The sequence below is a fragment of the Ostrea edulis genome, chromosome 3 (genome assembly GCF_947568905.1).
Source record: "Ostrea edulis chromosome 3, xbOstEdul1.1, whole genome shotgun sequence".
Taxonomy (NCBI): domain Eukaryota; kingdom Metazoa; phylum Mollusca; class Bivalvia; order Ostreida; family Ostreidae; genus Ostrea; species Ostrea edulis.
Window position 1 is genome coordinate 8364390 of NC_079166.1, and position 21604 is coordinate 8385993.

Genomic DNA, 21604 nt, shown 5'->3' on the forward strand with positions numbered 1-21604 from the left:
GAAGTACGTATGCATGAATTTAGGATGGGGGTTGCAACATGCAAGTCTCAGGGTTGGATGCCTTATGATGCGCAATATTGCCTTGGGGCATCCTTGAATCCATTTTTAGATTGAGGCAAATTTGATGCAGAACTTGAATCCCCTTTATGACATTCACTTTATTCGCATCAAAACCGGTAAATTCTCAGGTCAAGAAATGTTTCAGTTTCATTTACAAAGGTCCATGCCTAAATCCCAACTGTCCATTATAAATGGAACAGTATTCACCTATTTGGAGCTTTCACATTACCACAAAGTCCGTCAAATCCTGCGAAGTAGGGACCCCTTCTTCGTTGCTTGCCGAACAACCAAGGCCAAATCCAGTTCATCCCTGGGGAGTACTGCAATAATTAATAAGGCTGTTCTTCACTGTTTAAAGACTACCATACCCGATAGTGGCAAGCACATTGTACAATGGCTTCACTGAAGGATTTGAGTTGCTGTACTTCCTCTAACCTCTAACTTTTCTTACGACAAACGTTGCATCGGCAGAGGAACATGGAAAATGTCTGACGTGTTTCATGCCGATTGTTGAGCTGTTCTTGGCACACCGATTTTGACTACGGATAACTCCGTTTACCTGGTCAAGATATAGGACTCACGGTGGATGTGCCCGGTCGACAGGGGATGCGTACTCCTCTTAGGCACCTTATACCATCTCTGGTATATCCAGGGGTCCGTGTTTGCCCAACTCTCTATTTTGTATTGTTTATAGGAGTTATGAGATTGATTGATCACTGTTCGTTATCTTCGCCTTTCATTGGACAAAATTATTCATGAAGACCGTATGGATGGTTCATGTATACACCCGCCATCACTTAGCATACACCTATCACCTATAAGTATGGTTCTAAAAGTTGACGGTGGTTAGAGAATGATAATTCATCTATCTTACCCACCATCAGTTACACGTAGCATTAACATGCCTACAGACCCAAATGAACCTAAAGTCCACTACACTTCATTTGATACGGTAGTACAACTGTGCAAACAATTAGAGAATTGGGAAGTGGGTGTTGTTAGCAAATGCAGATGTTGAAAATGCCTTTAGACTAATATCAGTGTACCCCGGGGATTTAAAGGTTTGGGTATTTACTTCAGGGGAGCTTGTTATGGAGATAAAATGCTGCATTTCGGATGAGTTATATCATATATGATATTCGAAACTTTCTCTACATTCCTAGAATGACTGGTCAAAAACAATCAAGTTTACAAATAGTACATCACTATTTAAACGATTGCAGTTTGTAGGACCGGCGGAAACCCACCAATGTCAAAGATTTGCCAAAACCCTTAAATCCTTATAAATCACAGGGGACAATTACGTGTCTTGGGTCTGGATACCCTGGAAATGCAGACTGGATTCCCAGCCAAGGAAAAGTCAAACGGTATCAGCACAGTACATGGTAATCGAGGCATTAACGATTGGTGTTCTAAATAGTTTTCGAATTTTGTGGCACATACATTTAGTTTGGAAGTATTTACCATATACAATATCTGAGATGCATGTTCAGGAGAACATTCTTCAGTGACGAAAAGTTGTTTATGGTATTATCGAGTACGTGCTTAGATACACTAGTTTAGGGCTCCCACTTCATTACTTTCATTTACATAACTGTCTATGTTAGGTACAATAATGACAAAGCATCAGAATGCTGCTTCTAAATTCTTCCTGATATTTTATTTATACTTTGACTACATTTCTGTTTTCAAACCACGTCATTTTCCTGGCATAGCGATATATTTGTGAGATTAGTAGAATCCTTCATTAGTAGGAGTGTGGGATAGGGATATTCCACCGAGGGGACAAGATTCGCAGTCTAGGACGAGGATTTGCCGAGTCCTAGACAGCGAATCTTGTTCTAGAGGTTGAATTTCCCTATCCCACACGTGTAAATAATGAAGGATATTTTCTCACATTTTACCTACAGTTAGGGGCATCAATTTAGGAGCTTCGAGAAAATTCTAAATCATCAAAATCCTCAATTGAACTTCAACGCAAAAACCAATTACATAGGCAGAAAGAGCATACCCGAAAATGATTTACACTATAAGTGTAAATTAAGAAAAAACAAGGTTGCCCAACAGAAAGCGATACTACATTAAAATTTGAATAAAACAATGCAAAATATTTTACTATGCCGTGTAATGTAAATCTACACCGTGTAACGTAAATCGTAGAAAATATATGACATCACAATCAAATGGCGTGGCAGCAGTGTCAGACAGAAAAATCTCACATGACTGTCCCACATGGGTATAATCAACCTCGCACTGGTGATAATGTGAAAAAAAATCATCTGGAACTCGGTACGGTAGCTAAGGGTTTTTAGTTGATGAAAAATCTAAAGTAAATGTTGAAGTTCCAATTCCTCAAACTGCTGTGAGGTATGCATCATCGACTTCAACAGAAATCTTTAGTTGCTCCTCATCATTCGACAATTGGGATTCGATGTGTGCAGTGTGATGGAGCATTGGACAGAGATACCCTTCTGTGCTCTGTATCTCTGTGTCGTTTCTGTTAAACCGATCGTCTGGTCTACAAGTCTCATAGATGCTGTCTTGGATAATTGCTGAACCACAACTTCTTGTGTCGTCATGATCAGTAGACCGTGTATTTTCATTATCATGCGCAGTATGAGTGTCCAGCGTGGCAGACGATTGAAACTCTGGATTCCTGGTTCTAAGATGATGTAATTCTAACAAATCTTTTGGATATTGGCTACTGAGCTCCAAAGGCATAAGAGTGGTTCTACTAAATTCACGTTTCAAAAGTAGCATGACGAGCATTAGGAGCAGTACACCTACTGGGGAGACACAAAGCAGAAGGATTAGATGAGTTTGCTTAAGTGAACTGTTACCCTCTTCTAAGTATGTGTTCTTTATTGACTGACGTGGGGTCGTTGCAGTATAATATTTGAAATATTGCGAATAACTAATGGACATCTTTGTAGAACGTATTATCAGTTGTGTGTTGAACATTTGTTTATAGGAAATTCCATTTACACGTGACGACACTATATGCGCAAATAGAGTAATATTCCGATGGATGCGGTCCGTGGAAACTGAAAAAAGTAAAGAAATACATGTATATCAGAGGTGTTGCTACTAGACTACGACGTTTACCCAGGGCTAAAAATACGCGTAACTATGTCATAGCATTATGTAGTCACACTGCGGTTTCTTTATAGATCAATTCTTCAGAAATGTCAACTAAACAAGCGATATACCAACATTTAAAAGTAGGTCATTATATCCAGATGTTTCTTTTAATTTATCTGAGGAATTCAGAATACGAATGTTGTTCGCATTGAATACATAAAGTTTACATATTTACATAAACTGACACTGGATTTGTACTATCTTTAAAAAGATAATATTTCCCCGTAATTTGGGGTTCCTGTAACCGGAAATGAACAGGAAATGTGATAGGGATATTATGTGTAATTAACCTTCCGTTAGAGCACAGCCGTTAGAAAAATGGCAATTATGTCTGCTGCATCGGCATTGGTGTTGACATTGTCTACCATAACTTGGATAGCGACATTTTTGACTACATCTCTGCCCATGGAATCCATCTCTACAACCAGTACCTGGGAAAACATTAACAACTACATGTCTAATTCTAAATTCGATGTCATATTCACATGGTTGAATTTCAGTTCATGGAAATGTGGTGATCATACGAGAAGTGTATATTTTACGCATGATCAATGTTTGCACCCTGGCAAGAGATAAACACTCACATGTTAAAAATACCCTAGGTGTATATTTTCTTACTAAATTGCGTTCAGATGACCCTTGGTTGCACACAGGTGTAAATTTTCAGATATATAAAAACTGGGTTCGGTATGGAAATGGTAATTTTGCAGCATCTATGTGTTAATATGCCGTTCAAGTTGGGTGTAACATTTGTTATAAAACTCGAGAAAAAGATATATATGCTCGCTGGAAGATAATGGAAGAAGGGCATATAAACGAGGCTAGTGAACTGGCATACCATGAAACAACTGGAACTTATAAAGGGGGAGGTGAATAGAATGATAGTTACGAAACATTAGAAAGCAGTGGGAATCATTTACAGCTTTGCATACTGAACTACAAGAACAATTCTTCACGATGAATGAATATAATCTAAGAGGAGTAAGCACCTCCTGTGGACTGGGCACACACGCTATGAGCTCTGTGTAGAGTTCATCTCGATGTATTAGAGGTCCGAGTAAAGTAAGATATCCAAAAACATATAAGCATGACAATGAAAGGTGCGATAGATGCTTTTGTAAAATGTATAAAATGTTAAGTTTATTCATGATACTATGTGTGTGTGTGTGTGTGTGTGTGTGTGTGTGTGTGTGTGTGTGTGTGTGTGTGTGTGTGTGTGTAAAAATGCGTGGTATCACAGTATTGTTCTCACCCTCTGGAACACATCCACGAGATACATCACACACTCTCTCCTCACATTTGCATATACGTTGACAGTCATTTCCGTAACTTGGAAAACGGCACATTTGACTGCAGTTCACTCCGAAAAATCCGGGAATGCATTCTTCGGAGATCGATTTATCAAAAATGCAAATGAAAAGAAAATTAACATTAAAAAAAATAGAAAATCATCATATTCATGTTTTGAAAAGTCACATTTCGTTATTATATAATAATGATTAGTTCTGCTACGGATTGAGACATAAAAATAAACGAAATATCATACTTGTGCAATTTTGTATCAGAAAGTTCCATTCATATCCCACACAACAGATGCCTCTGCTTCTATATAGTATAAAAAGGATTTTTATAAAATAATATATACTTATAAATGCAACGCAAATTACAGAATATATTCAATGAGTAGATAAAATAGCTCACGTTATACATGGAAAAGATCCACGCATGGACAACAATAATGCAAAAACGTTAACAATATGCTTTGTTTTAACATACATTTCATTTCAGCTGCAACAGGGAAATGGAAATTAGTATGATATGCTGTGAAATATAACGATGTTGTTAAATTCCATACTTCCGTTGCAGTTTTTGATTTCCTACAGCCAGCGACTTAGTGTACGTTTCACTTCATTGGAACATCACAATGAAATAACCAAACTATCACACTTTATCAAATGTTTGAATATTTTCGAGGTTTTCTTTTTGATATTGATATTGGCTGAAATTAAGCACATTAGAAGGGAAAAAAACCCCCATACACTCAATTCCACGTGCTTTCGAGGTGAAAATATTTTATAACACTTAATGTTTCCAAACTTGAACCAAACTGTATTAGGAAATAATCGATGAAAGGTGAAGATAACGAACAGTGATCAATCTCATAACCCCTATAAGCAATACAAAATAAAGAGTTGGGCAAACACGAACTCCTGGATATACCAGAGGTGGGATCAGGTGCCTAGGAGTAAGCATCCCTTGTCGACCGGTCACATCCGCCTTGGGCCCTATATCTTGATCATATAAGATTGGTTATAACATGTTAGTCGTCCATTGAAATCTCGCATCCCTGATCACTTTCAACAAACCTTAAACTCTAGATGTAGACAAAGATGGACAGCCAAGCGTTATATTCCATTATTACCTGCATGTGGTGTTTATGTATCAACTGATGCGAAACGCAAGAGAATGTTTTGAGTATGATCAGTTTTTAAATCGAGGCGGGCTACTGAAAAATAAGCTGATGTTATAAGGGTTTCAACATTCTCGTTTAAAGTCAGCATTTTCCAAATCCTATGGTCGTTATAACGATCTAGTTGGCAAATATAACCTATCACTAGGTCAAATGCTGTCTGACGTGTTTCATACCGATTGTTAGACCGTACATAGCACACTGATTTTGACTACGGATAACTCCGTTTACCTGATCAAAATATTGGGTTTACGGTGGGTGTGACCGGTCAACAGGGGATGCTTACTCCTCCAAGGCACCTGATTTTACAGCTGCTGTATCCGGTGGTACGCGTTGGTGCTAATGGTAATTCTATATTCTTTATAAGAATAATGAAATTAATCACTGTTCGATATCTACACCTTTTCACTTTTGGTTTTTCTACTATAGAATATTCCTTTTGTTAAAGTTAGCCCTCTCATCTTTGTTACATATTTTGTTTCAAAATTTAATTGAATCAAAAAGAGAATATCCCTTTTTTTTTTTACATTTACTATACAGAAGTAGATTTAATAGATTGCATGAGAAAGTAGAGTTTTTTTTTCACAATTTGAGCAGCTTTAAAAGTCGTCGACTGGTTTCAAGGTAATAGTTGGCATTTAGGGAAAAAGTTATAAAAATTAATCATTCTTTACACTCGAGATGTCCCGTGGGGATCTAGGTTAGAATAGGTCATCAGGACCCCTTGCTTGTCGTATAAGGCGACTAAATGGGGTGGTCCTTCGGATGAGACCGCAAAAACCAAGGCCCCGTTTCACAGCAGGTGTCGCACGATAAAGATTCCTCCCTGCTCAAAGGCCATAAGCGACGAGCATAGGCCGAGATTTTGCAGTCCGTCACCGGCAGTGGTGACGTCTCCATATGAGTGAAATATTCTCAAGAGGGATGTTAAACAATATTTAATCAATCAATCAAATATACTCGAGAAAAGCCGGAATGTTATCTTCAGCAGGAAGTTATATAGCACGCTAATTGTCATGATGCAGATTATTTCAACATCCGTGCAATAAATTTCTTTGTGAAATCAGCCTTTCAAATGCGCGATTGCTCTCTAAATAATTTGTCAATTAGAGGAAATATTCTGTTGTATCTTCCGTGTTGCAGGAATAAGTAACCTTTATTTTGTTGTATCTTCCGTGTTGCAGGAATAAGTAACCTTTATTTTGTTGTATCTTCCGTGTTGCAGGAATAAATAACCTTTATTTTGTTGTATCTTCCGTGTTGCAGGAATAAGTAACATTTATTCTGTTGTATCTTCCGTGTTGCAGGAATAAGTAAGCTTTATTTTGTTGTATCTTCCGTGTTGCAGGAATAAGTAACCTTTATTTTGTTGTATCTTCCGTGTTGCAGGAATAAGTAACCTTTATTTTGTTGTATCTTCCGTGTTGCAGGAATAAGTAATCTTTATCCCCGACCGACGTTTATAACCTACATCTAATATAGTGAGTGTTTGGTAGGAACTTGTGTTCGTTTTCTGCTTTTTCATATAAAGGCAACATGTCAAAAGTACTCTGCCATCGTGAGGCGATTCAGGTTTGAAAAGAAAGTATCACTCCAGGTTCAAAATCCATCATCGTGAAATACTCGAATTGCTATAGATAAGGTCCATATTTTGATTGGATATCATTACAATAGCTGGGTGTGTACGTTGCAGAACATGTAATGCTATGAATGAAAAAGTGAAGATAATGAACAGTAATGATAATGAACAGTAATGAATCTCATATTTCTAATAAAGAATACAAAATTAATAGCAGGACAAACACGAACCCTCAGTCACACCAGAGGTGGGATTAGGAGCCCAGGAGGAGCAAACAAGCGTTGTTGACCGTGATCCCTACATCTTGATCAAGTAAACGAAATAATACGTAGTCAAAATCAGCACGCAAACAATTGGTATGAAACAAGACAGACAGCACTCGACCTAATGGCAAATTGTATATGTTAATTACATCGTAACAATAACCACATGCTTTGCAAAAAGATGACCCCTAACGAGACTGCAGAAACCCCTGCAACATATCAAACCTCTGGTCAGTAGCCTGCCTCAATCAAATTGATACTCATAAAAGGAAAGGCCAAATAGAGCAAGGTTTTCAGGATATTTACATATATCGTAATCTCATCTGCTGGATATACCTGTACCGTTTGATCAAAGATCACTTCTCCCCATCCCCCCAAAAAACACAACAACCAACAAAGGAACCTCCCAAACACCAAAAAACGCGAGGCAAGCAAACACAGAATATAAGCAACGGCTACAACAACAATAAAAAAGCAGTTTTGCTAACTATTGTTCACTATTATAGTTTATTAAGATATTTCTGTGAGGACTGGGCCATATTTTAACAAGAACTGATGTGACGAACATCCATTGAAATGATCATTTGATTAAAAGGTATCTTTGAAGGGGGTGCATCCAACAGCATAAAGGTTCGGCGCCAGAGCAACCTATGTGGAAAAGGGAAGATAAAGAGCATTGACCAATCTCAAAAATCCTACAAAATGTACACAATGAAGAGTATGGCAAAGACGTACGAAAACCAGAACTCAACCAGAACTCTACCTAGGATCATTTTGTATTCAGTGTGAGTGTCGTTCGAAAAGTTTTTCATGCCATAAGTTTAATGATATCTTATGATATACGCCATATCATGTAGATGTAGGTAGATACTCAATAAAACATCGCATAATGCATGATCATTATCAGGATAAAGAAAGAAATTTTCCCCACTCAATGACAAAAGAAGAAATAGTACACCTGCAAAATCAAACAATTCTAACTAAGTAGAAGTGTATAATAAACTATAATTATACTGGAAATAGTACTCCTCACAAATAAAGTAAAGTAACGAAACAGCCTTTTGACACGTTACGAAAGATAATCAATAACTGTGACTTTATGTGAAAATTATCGTAAACGTACACACGTGATCCCTTATGAATCAAAATATGTCCAGATATAACACACCACCTGATATTTATTTATGTCTAGATATAACACACCACCTGATATTTATTTTTAGCGACAATGTGTTGGCCGGTAACACTGAATTGATCTTGTGCTCTCTTACCTGTGTACCAACAAATTCAGCAGAAAATGGTGCATTGAACTATCTACTGAAATATTGAATAAAATAATGTATTTCCTTTAAATGTATTGCTGTTCATGTTAGAAATTGTGTAGTTCCCAGTGGGTATTTAAATTTTGATGCAGACATGTCAATCACGAGAGGGTATCAGAATCTATTTAAAGGACTGGGTATTTCAGTTGATAAAACACGGCTGCTCTCTTGGGTAGGTCATTTAATATTTATTGATTTATATACAATTTTGATTTTTATTGATTTATAAATAACTGTATAAATAAGCATGCTCGTCAATTTTGAAAATTCGTATTGGATACATAGACCTGACTAACGATATATTGTGAATTGTGAATGCACAGGTATCAAATGTCGAACTATGTCTGATGAATAATATTATGTACAAATAGGTAACATTAAACATGCATTATCTTAGGCCCTAATTTTCCTGGTTACTGAAGATTCCTTGCATATATAACTATGATTAGTGGAGATTTGTGGAGAAACGAAAGAGGATGTAAATAATTTGAAGAAATGGGGACTTAACTCTAAATGTGGATTGGTGTGCTGAATTATGTAACTATTGGTATGTAAGAAAGCAATTTAATGATTCAAGTACACGTATTCAAGTACACGTATTTTCATTTCCAAAATTAAACAAGTGTGATATATATATTTATGTACAAATATTTAATGCTTTAGTTTATATGCAATAAAATATGCAGCTGTGAGATTTTTACTATATTGTGTGTCAGTTAATATATTAATTGGGTATATATTTTGCTTTGAAAAATAGGAAACATGATCTCAACTTTTATGGTGTGCTGTTTGTTGCAAATCACGATTTTCCACGTAAGTAAATACAAATTATAATGTAATGTTTTCGGGATGACCCGACTACAAACTCCATTACTGTTTTAACAACATAAAACAAGTTATATACTTGCAATGCCATTGATTGTATTGTATTGTATTTCTTCACTTTCTCTGAGTTGAAAATAGAGAGAAAACATAAATTGAATTCTTATTGTTTGAAAATAAACGTCTTGGAAAATTTTGACATTTTTCTTCTTGAAAATCCCTTCTCACAAAATATAACCCACATCCACATTTCTCTACATGTCCGAGATGATGTTTGATGTTCATGTTCTTTGAAAATGTTAAAGTGTTACTCTGAAAAAAAGCATATTTTTTATTTTGCAACACTAACGTCACAATCAAGAGCAACAGCATTCATCATACAATCCACATCATGATTTACTAATATGTAAAATTAATCTCGTTTCAGATTACTCCATTTCTGACCAATAAATGTCCAGAATCAGTTCCCACCTCAAATTACGTTGACAAATGCCCAGAAAACAAAACTGCGTGGATGTTAGCGGCAAAACATAAACAATGTGAAAATGTAGCGAAGGTTCAAAATTGTTCGAAGGAAGTTGACTTTGTGTATCACTGCGTATTGACAGACCAGCAACAAGACTCGTGGAGGTGTGTGTCCCACGATGGTATATGAATGGTAAATACGTAGCTTTAATGTTAACGTTTATCACCGCCAGTAGCATATCTTAAACAAGTACGTTCTAAAATGGCTTAAAACAATTCATCCTCATTTAAGGTATTCCATAGATAATGAACAATTTTGAAGGATTTAGATCAACATAAAAGTTTATTGTTAAATAATGATGAAAGTGAAGCAGATGAAATTCACATGACTGGTAAATGATTAGAAGCTGTCCCTTTTTGCACTTAAGACTTTTTGGAAGAGTTGCCTGCCCTTTGTAAAAATAAGAAAAATCTAATTTTTTAAAAATGTGTGTAGTCAATGATTAATTTTATTTCATATTTTAATAAAAAGAAAATGTATGTAACTTTCTACCAAGAGATTAGTATGAAAATATAATTTGTTTTTAAAATATTGTAATAAAACATATTTTTCCCATATACTTCAATGTTAAATTCTAGGTGAAATAAATCAAGCAGTAAACAAAATTTTGAAAATTCGTATGGTGGATTATTTTTATTTGATGAACCCTTCAAAATGATACCATGATTACAAATATTCCCCCATCCATTTATTAGATATGAGAAATGGTCATTATACATTGAGTACCTTAAGAGATCAGAGAGATGATGGTGGTTGTGAGTGTGACGATTCAAATACAAGAACAAAGAGACTCAATGAAGCTTTCTTTTAGCATATTTGAAAGTAATATTTCGTGCAAGAATCGCACATAGAGCTATTTATCAATGAAAAGATTCGTATGTAGCTTAGTTAAGCATACATGTCCAAGATGAAATACAATGTCGATATAGGCGATATCGAGAATAGTATGACAATATCATGATCTTACAAAGTTATAATCTATCATATTATAGCATGACAGACCAACAGCATGAGCATCTGGTGAATCAAAATTGGTACCGTATCAGTTTTACATTATGACCCCCTGGTTCGAGGCCTCTGCTGGTGGATTGTTAGTCCCCGAGGGTCTCTACAGTCCAGTAGCTAAGTACTTCGTTACTAGCTTGAAAATACGGATGCATATTTAATTGCTGGGATAAAATTTACAAATTCATTTCAAAATTAAGGATTATCTTCACCATGCATAGCTCTTATCCTTAAACGAATTTGGCTCCAGTTTCCTTTTAGCTCTTACAAGTTTATTGTTATTTCGAATTTCCAACATTTCGGCTTGAGCATCAGTGAAGAGACATAGTTTTTCGAAATGCTCATCTGGTGCATCAAAATTGGTACTGTATAAGTTTTACATGACAATAACTTGTTGATATAGTCATCTTACAAAATCATGATATTCATATACAGTGTATATGTATATGACTGTTTTCAAAGATAAAATACAATGACAATATCGTGTTAATATCGTCATCTTACAAAGAAATTGTTTATTATATACAACACTATTTTCCAATGACCGAGTACATTGTCGATATCAACGATGTTCTTTCCAGATCGGCAATTGACAAAGTTATGATTTACCGTATACATGTACAAGACCAGTCCATGAACGTTTTAATCAACCTTCGTACAATATCAAATTTTAAGTTAAATTTACAACATCGGAAGGGGTACCTTAAACTAAAAGTAAATGACATGCATGATGGTGATAGTTCATGCAATCATGATTAGATATCGATACGATATCGTCTATATCGACAGTAAAATAACATCTCAAATGAAAAATTACACACATCGTAATAGCCAACACGATAAGGATTCGATATCGATACGATGTCGTCGATATCGACGATATCTATAGGATGGAAGATCGTAACGATCATGATTCGACATCGATATGATATCGTCGATATTGATGTTCGACATTTCTGATTAAATATTAAAGATGCATGGGAATTTTATGACATCCCCCGTATTTTTCACTTTACCTCATGGATTATTTCAAAGCTAAGGGATCTTTTAATTGCAAGCTATTTAGAATGTATAAATACAGGGTCACGTGACTGATACGATTTTATGATAGTTAAAAGGTGGTCATCTCTGATATATCAAATATTTCTAATCTCTTTTACGTAATGACTTAGTATATAACGGAAAACCTTAAAACTGCATTTTTTCACAATGACCATTTCTAATGCGCAATGAAAGTTCTACAAAAACTCATTGTGGATATATCCATTCCAACTTAGACTGTTAGTTCTTTTGAATATCTCCGCTCTTTTTCCTCTGCCCCTTTAAATGTAGTCTGTCGCTACGTTTTAAAATTACGGGCATATCGTATAATCGTAGTGTATGATGATATATGTTCTGTACCTTTTGTTATATCTTTTTACTATTTCAAGACCTAACGACAAGTACATGTATACAAAAGTGATTTTCGATTATCGTTTCAAGGTTATTGTGCTGCATATGACACTGACGAACAGCGTCTTGTCAACTACATAGACGAGGACTGTACAGAATTTGAAGAAAACGCATGCCCGACCAGATATTTATCAACAGATATCTTTAAATGTAAGTGTTACATTAGGATAGAAGCATAAACATTCAAGATCAACGTATTTTTTTTTTTGCAGGGGTACCATTAGTCGGATAATAGATTTTCATACGCTCTTTGAACAAATAAGTTAGTTTATATGTTAGAAATTATAGAAGTACGTACCATTTATCATTCTGTGTTTAATAAACCAGAAGTGATAATAGAATTAGGTAGGTTACATGAGGCATATGTTTTGGTTCCAGCTGATAAAGCTTGTAACAACATTGTCTTTGTTTGTAAGGCTCATTATTATAACTGTATTTTAAACGAACTTTGCATTAATTCCACATTTGGTAATCGTACTTATACTCCAACTGTCATTTCAAAAGTCGAATTTATTCAAAACCATGCTTCAGTTTAGACACATTTAATATCCAAGCAATAGGTTGGATGGATATGAGTTACTATACCTATACTGGATTCCTAAACTTCATAAAAACCCTTACAAAGATACATTGATGGATCCACTAAATGTTATACCAAGCCCCTGTCTTTGCTCCTCACGAAAATATTAACAGCTGTAAAGGAGAAAGTGCAACGTACAGTGCGACTATACGAGTAAATGCCAGAAGTGTAAATCAAATGTGGATTCTAAAATTTCTAAAGAACTTTTAATAAAATCTCAAAACAGTTCTTAAATCAACAAGATCAAAACGTACAGAGTGTATGACCTTTCAACACTTTACACGACCATTCCACACGATGAATTAAAGGCTAGACTTTTTGACACCATAAACAGTTGCTTCTTTAAAAAAAATGGAAAACGCAAATATTCCTATCCATTGATCAGCCATCCAAAAATTACTTTTTAAACGTCACCGTGATTCCACGCACAAGTACTCTGAAGTTGAAAAAAATATGCTGGAGTTCCTCATTGACAATATCTTAGTGGTCTTTGGTGATCAGGTCTTTCAACAGTCTGTTGGAATCCCCATGGGCACGGATTTTGCTCCTTTGTTAGCTGACCTGTTTAAAACATATCTGGTTCCCAGACCTCCTACATTTCACACAGTATCCAAATCATGTTTGGTAATTAAATTATTGTCCTATAGATGTGGAATAAGATTTCGGAATTTTCCTTTTTCCTTTTCACACTGATGGCCACATGGAGGTAAAAAAAAAACAACACCCGACGTGTTCTCTACAAACCTGGTTCCCGGATCTCCCCTTCTATTTTATGCAGTAGTATTTTCTTGTAAATATTTACAAAGGGATTGGTTACAAGTTCTAACGACTAAGAAAACCTCTCCCGTGTCATCTTTTGGAGATGATAGGTGGTATTCTGTAGACGTGCAAGAAGTTTTTGAAATTTTTATTTTTACCTTGATGAGTAAACGGGGTGAAATAACGGCGAACGAAAAACTCAGTACATTGTATCATGGACTACAAGAATATATTTGCTTCAAGGGTTGGAATCTCAAGCATTTAAGATATTTGAACAATCACAATGATAGGGGTTAGGATGACTCCAGGGCACTTGCCCATCAGAATACTCAATGCATATTGATATATACAGCAGGAATATATATTGTTTAGGAGTCAGGGGCACGTTTTACAAAAGAACTTACGACTTACGGCCAACTTTACATACTGGAATTTTCCAGTTTATTGTAAGATCATTCACTCCAAATGCAAAATATCTTTTTTAAAATGTTGAAAATTAATCCACAGAAAAGTTTTACTTCATTCACTCAAAGTAACAACAGTGTAATACAATTTAAAACTTGCTACTTTGTCGTAAGTTGTTTTGTAAAACGGGCCCCAGGACCTCAGTTGTTTAAATACATTTCAAGAATTATGAAATAGGGTTTGGGATGACCCATGGCACTTGGATACCCAATGCATTTTGATGTCTACAGCAATAATATATATGGTTTAATGGCGAAGATCTAAATTGATTTGAGGATATTGGAGCAATCATAAAATAAGGTGGTTTGCGATGACCCCAGGGCTCTTGTCCAACAGAATAATCAATGCATCTTGACATGTGTATTAAAATATATATGATATAGAGGTGCGGATATCGACTGTTTCAAAGAAATCGTCAAATGGGGGGGGGGGGGGGGGATGGGGATGACTCCATGACATTGCTGAACACAATACTCATTACATCTGTTTAAGGGGTGGTCATCTCATCCGTTTTTGAATAATTATAAAATGAGGGGGTGGTGCTATATGACCCCGATGGCACTTTTTAAATAAGTTGGTATTTTAAGGGTTTAAACAGTCCCATTTAAATTTTACCTTATGCTATTCCTATGTTCATTATAGCGATCGTATTAGCAAATACAACTTTTCGAGAGGTCATATCAATTGTTCTTTACCTACTGATTATGACAAGGATCACTTCGTCCTTTAACTGATGAAGATAGTGGTTGGCATGGCCGGTCATCAGAAAATATTTTCACCTCCTAAACACCTGGTCCCAAGTCATTGATCACTTTTGGTTATCTTCACCTTTTTACTTTTACATAAAATATCAGACATCTAATGTAAATAGTGTTTGATATATTGCTACACATGCCGTACTATCGTTTACAATTTTGTTGTTACAGATACAGGATGCTATAATCTTATTGAATCTAGATCCAGATTGGATGTTAGATGTAGGAGTTCAGATAATTCGGATATTTTAAGGTAAAAGACAGTAATTGATATACACATACATCGTACACGCAATACACACACATTCATATTTATTGATTTGCCCAATGGTTTTAGGTAAACCATGAAGATATAATGAAACTGTATTAGTAATGTGACTTACACTAATCTAACATACTCAAATGTTATTATACTTGAGAATATGCAGTGAATCAGAACGACTCTTTGCACCATATCTCACCTGTTCTTTGAGGACATTAAATGGGGATCATTTGTTAACATCAAAATCTCTACAAGAGGTGTCCAACAAGAACAGATTCATTGTGGGTTTTCAAAATAACAAACACAAAAACAACCTAAAGTTAAGAAAAGGTCCACGTAAAAATATCACCAACGCTGTGAAAATACTGTAAAAGTGGTATTTACTTTGGGGGTTAAGCACGCGATTTCCCACGTATTTACTTTGGGGGTTAAGCACGCGATTTCCCACGTATTTACTTTGGGGGTTAAGCACGCGATTTCCCGCGTATTTACTTTGGGGGTTAAGTATGCGACTTCCCACGTATCTACTTTGGGGGTTAAATACGCGACTTCCCACGTCCTTTTTTGGGTAAGATATGCGGTAAGTGAATAGAACATATATTATATTGAACTATCTAACTATACGCGTGGAGGATATTTACACAATTATTACGTGATCGTGTAATTAGTGTAAATTTCCTCCAAGCGTAATTACCCACTTTTACAGTAGATTATCAAATCAATCAATCAATAAAACATTTTCCCAATCATCAGCTGTGATACTACAGTGGATAAACTACACGGTGATAAGAATGTCACAGCTCCCGAAAACTTATGTATGTATGTATGATTTGGGGTCATTCAAATTCAAGCATGATTATATTCAAATGGGTTCATGACAAAAGAAAGTGAGATGAGGGGATGTTTACTCTTCTCGGGCACCTGATACAGCATCTGGTGCGTCCAGGAGTCCGTGTTGTGAGATGAGGGGATGCTTACTCTTCTCGGGCACCTGATACAGCATCTGGTGCGTCCAGGAGTCCGTGTTGTGAGATGAGGGGATGTTTACTCTTCTCGGGGACCTGATACAGCATCTGGTGCGTCCAGGAGTCCGTGTTGTGAGATGAGGGGATGTTTACTCTTCTCGGGCACCTGATACAGCATCTGGTGCGTCCAGGAGTCCGTGTTGTGAGATGAGGGGATGTTTACTCTTCTCGGGCACCTGATACAGCATCTGGTGCGTCCAGGAGTCTGTGTTGGCTCTTCTCTTCATTTGTCTTATCTTACTACGTAAACATTTTCATTGATCCTGATGTACCCACATTGTGGATCCAAGACTTATACATCAGGAGTTGTTGGACTTTTCCAGACGTTTATATAATACAGTACACCTATGAACCTTTGCTGTTTATGGACATCTATGATTATCTGTTATGTTCTGAATTACTTTCATACCTTGCAGTTCCCTGTCGCCTGTTCATGTCATTCTCTCAATCATCATTGGAATCCTTGCAACTCTATTAGCAATCCAATCCGTGTTCACATACAAATTGAGAAGAAAATATCAACATGCTGGAGGTAATCAATCTGTGTACTTTCTTTAATTTAATTTCATTGATTTGAAAATTTTCAATCTAAGACATAATTGTGTTCAGATACCAAAGTGTTAACAGACACAAGCACGCACGCCCACACACGCATACACTGTATTGTAATTGATTCGACAAATTTGCATGGTTTCTAAATCACAATTAATTGAAAATATACTTCAGAAATAAATGACCATGTAATTTGAGTTGACTTTGTTATGGCTAAACCAACGTTTTCTGCATTTTAAAATCCCTTTTTATCAATTATTAATATATTCCTTTTGAATATATTCTCAGAAAATAAGAATGTGAATAACAATAAGAACCCAACTGATCCAGAGATACCAGTTGATGAAGGTAAGAAAAGTACAGCAATGAAGATAAGATCATAATAATAATACTTTAACAATAATGCTAACTTGTCAATAGATTGGCATAAAATTATTTACATTATTCATATTCACTGGTCATAATCAAAATTGTGTTTCTCGTACATCATGCATTCAATGAATTGTAGTTACTAGTGTATATAAACTCAAGAAAACATTAAATCTAATCTTACTATACTCGCTTTTTGTTTAGACTCATCACATTATCATGAAGAATACATCGACGAGAGCACGGGAAAAACGCTTTGGCTGAGGGTAAGACACATAAGACAGACAAAACGATACGAAATAAAATATGTTAACTGCAGTGGTTCCTTTATCACAGAAATGTATTTGTAATTGAACTGTTAAAGTGCTAACCTCAAACACTAAGGAAGTGATACTTCTGCAGCAATTAGATTGTAATTTGATGAATGAAGAAAACCTCTTCATAACTTAGAATGAATTTAATTCATATAATCGATACAGCATTTCACAGAATTTATTTACCATCTTGGATTAACATCTTTCGCCTTTAAAGACAAAAATCATTCCAAAGACATATTCAAATCTGCCTTAACAGTCAAAAGGAAAATGCTTTTTCTACATCAAACTTATCATTGAATATCAGTCATATGAAAATTAGAAACTACAAGCGTGTGCATAGTCAAGGGATAAATAATATTCATTTAATAACTTCTACGTGAGAGGTAAAATATCTTGCTGTGGCCTTCAATTCCACATTTAGATATATCGACCACGTTTTTGTCTATCAACAATAATAACTTTCATTCATATGTCGATTCAATATATCCCTATGAGTTCGAAATAAAAGACATCACAAAGTCGTCCACTTCCACTTCATACGTAGATATTTTATTGAAAGTAGAAAGTAACGACAAACTGACAACTCAACCTTATGACAAGCGGGATGATTTCAGCTTCTACATCGTCAACTGTCCACATTTAGCAATATTCCATTATCACCTGCATATTGTGTTTATCTCTCTCAACTGATTCGATACGTAAGAGTTTGTTCTGTGTATGGTCAGTTTTTAAATCAAGGCAAGCTACTGACGGACAAGTTGGTGGTATAGGGGTGTTGTTTAAAGTCAGGATTTCGAAAATTCTATGGTCGTTATAACGATTTAGTTTTCCATTACAACCTATCATTGGGTCAAGTGCTGTTAGACGTGTTTCATACCGATTGTTAGACCGGTCTTGGTACACCTGATCAGGATATAGGGCTTACGATGGGTATGACCGGTCGACAGGGGTGTTCACTCCTCCTAGACACCTGATCCCACCTCTAGTGTGTCCAAAGGTCCGTGTTTGCCAAATACCTATTTTGTATTGTTTATATGACTGCATAGTTTGAAACATTGAAGCCGACTAATATAGCCTACAGAACAATTCCTGGTCTGTCAGCTTTGTACTATTGTAAGGGCACGGTCAATTTGAAATCGTGTCATCACCGTTTGTTTCTTGTTTGACACGAGTACCATTAAACACATACTACGACCCCGATCTGATAATGTTAGTCTCCTTTAAAAGTTGTGTGAATTTTGAATTTCCTAATTAAAGATTTGATGTTGGAAAAATGTTATCATTCACTTCAAAGACAAGGAAAGGTGAACATTATCTTATCTCTTCTTCTACTTCGTTGAATTTCAGTGGTTCGGAAACTTCATATGATAAAACGTTTTAGATATCATAATGAGCGAATGCATGAAGATATGATATATCATGATATAACAGAATGTGATATAAGCGATTGTTGTTGTTGTTGTTGATATACATTTAAATCCTTACATTGTAGTACCCACGAACAAAAACAATAGTGAAATATATCTACAAGAACGACAAGAAACATTACGATTATGGTAAGGACAATGATCACATATATTTTCTGCAACATTGATGATAGTCAATAGTGATAGAATAACGACCCTACTCTAAATTCAGTATCATTTATGGGAATTGTGAGATTGATCACCGTTCGTTACTTTCACGTTTTTACGAATATTTATAATTCCTAACTTGTGTAACTTAAACGCATGTGTTTTTCTGTTTTTCTATATTTTTTCACAGGTGAAATATTACCAATTCACGAAAAAGAACCAGAACATGAGAGGAAATTGGATCAAACAGTTTGATGAGAATTGAAATCACTCTCACAAATAACTCTTTTCTTAATCATAATTTACTGTTACAATAGAAACCACTTTCATTCCATGTGTTACGTAACAGCTGCTGATATGATAAATTGCAAAGCAAAAATTGACAGCATTGCAGTATCAAAATGTTTGATACTTTGATTTCTATAATGACTCAAAAATAATTTTCATAACTTGATTCAATGCAATACAAACTTTCCATATGCATGAAACAAACCATTCTGGATCAGTAGTAAATGATCAATTTTGTTTGTCAAAAGGTATATATATATATATATATATATATATATATATATATATATATATATATGTGTGTGTGTGTGTGTGTGTGTGTGTGTACAGTGATTCCCCGCTATATTGCCCCCCCCCCGTTATAATGCCAACCCCGCATATCGCCAAAACAGTTCAAAGTCCCGTTCTCCTCGCTATGGAAAACCCCGTTATAACGCCATCCCCCGCATACCGTCATCCGCCAACGTATTTACAGCTACGATTTGGTCAATTACCGTTATAATCACCCCCGATAATTATCGCCAATCAACGGCAGGAAAATTTCAGTGAGCAGGCTTAAGGAATTATCTGCCGTTAGTCCTCCAGGTCTCAAAGTTTGAGGTAGATAATAAGTTACGCAAATTATAATCAACTGAGTTCAAATATGCAGTATTGTTTTTGAAATCTGAGTATCGCGGACACACCGAAATCTAAGCGTGTTGGATATAAAAGAAAAACTGGAAATCGTTAAATACCCCTAGCATTACGAGTCATTGCCGACCAATAGACGCCGGGATTATCCAAGCATTCAAAGCACATTAATGTAGTACATAAAATTTGTTTGATTTCTTATGACAGCTTTACACATACTCCCCCTCACCCGGAATAATGCCACCCCCGTTGTAATGCCAAAATTGCCGAGGTACAAATGTTGGCGTTATAACGGGGGATCTCTCTCTCTCTCTCTCTCTCTCTCTCTCTCTCTCTCTCTCTCTCTCTCTCTCTCTCTATATATATATATATATATATATATATGTGTGTGTGTATGTGTGCGTGAGTATGTTTGTGTGATGGTCCCGCTTAAATTTGTGTGTGCGTGCGTACGTGTTAGTATATGTGTGTGTTTGTTCGATACTTACATACATGTATACCTAACATGCAAACAACACTGCAAAAACAAACATGCCATCTATTCATTAGAGATGTAAATATCCCCAAGGAGTTGAGACTCGTAATGCGTCAGTTCTAATTCAACTTTATATAATAAAACATATAATTTAATCGATTGAGAAATACCAGTTTTCCTGTGTCAAGAACATGCAGCGGAAATATGGCAGCTACATGTGTTCCAAATGTTCTGAGCTCTAATCGGTCAAACGAAATTAGCATGCATACATGTACAGTGCACTGTTGAGTGGCAATATAACTGCTCTTCATGTACATTTATTCGGAGATTATTAGCGATATACATACGTGGATAGAAACATTGAAAACAAAATGAGATTTCTCTACTATTCAGTCAACTACTAGAAACATTGCACTATGTGAACAAATATTTTAGGTACATGCATATGTAAGTCTGGTTGTGTGAAAAGAATAACAATTTCGATCCACATACGTTTTAAAACCGTACTTGAAACATCGCACACGCAATATTAATGTTTAATCAAGGAAGCATTATAAATTTTAAACGATATGAAAATATAAATGATACACTTATTCTTAGTGTCGTTGCTAGGTAGTATATGACTCAAGTACTTAACATTTTCTTCATCACTTAGTTATTTCTGAAAATGGAATGGTTTCAAAAAATGAATATCTTATAAGGACGATTTTAGGCACTAGTCAAGTTACATACATGAGTCAGTGTATACAAATTTGTTGGTAAAGATGAGTATGTGAACCATTGCATAATGTATGTATGTTCTTTGTTTGAATTATAAACTTTTGATTGATCGAATGAAAACTCAGATGCATTCAAATGTATCAATAAAAATGTATTAATAAATAATATTTACGAGTCACTGTCAGCAGTTCCA

The 21604-nt window shown here is 35.6% G+C and overlaps 2 protein-coding genes across 2 annotated transcripts; one reads left to right on the plus strand and one right to left on the minus strand.

Annotated features, from left to right (window-relative positions):
• Positions 1–2156: 2156 nt before the first annotated feature.
• Positions 2157–5085, minus strand: LOC125674580 (uncharacterized). The gene is made up of 5 exons (XM_048911764.2): positions 4903–5085; positions 4748–4806; positions 4454–4585; positions 3492–3632; positions 2157–3104 (listed from the first exon to the last, which is right to left on the minus strand). Exons 1-5 carry the CDS (start codon positions 4977–4979, stop codon positions 2413–2415), a joined length of 1101 nt encoding a protein of 366 aa, XP_048767721.1. The 5' UTR covers positions 4980–5085; the 3' UTR covers positions 2157–2412.
• A 3820-nt stretch (positions 5086–8905) lies between these two features.
• LOC125674584 (uncharacterized) lies at positions 8906–21589 on the plus strand. Its single transcript, XM_056159893.1, has 11 exons — positions 8906–9007; positions 9233–9382; positions 9593–9648; positions 10085–10315; positions 12671–12790; positions 15371–15452; positions 16903–17018; positions 17327–17386; positions 17612–17673; positions 19217–19280; positions 19489–21589. The coding sequence occupies exons 4-11, from the start codon at positions 10309–10311 to the stop codon at positions 19551–19553; spliced, it is 576 nt and encodes a 191-aa protein (XP_056015868.1). The 5' UTR covers positions 8906–9007; positions 9233–9382; positions 9593–9648; positions 10085–10308; the 3' UTR covers positions 19554–21589.
• The last annotated feature ends 15 nt before the right edge of the window (positions 21590–21604 follow it).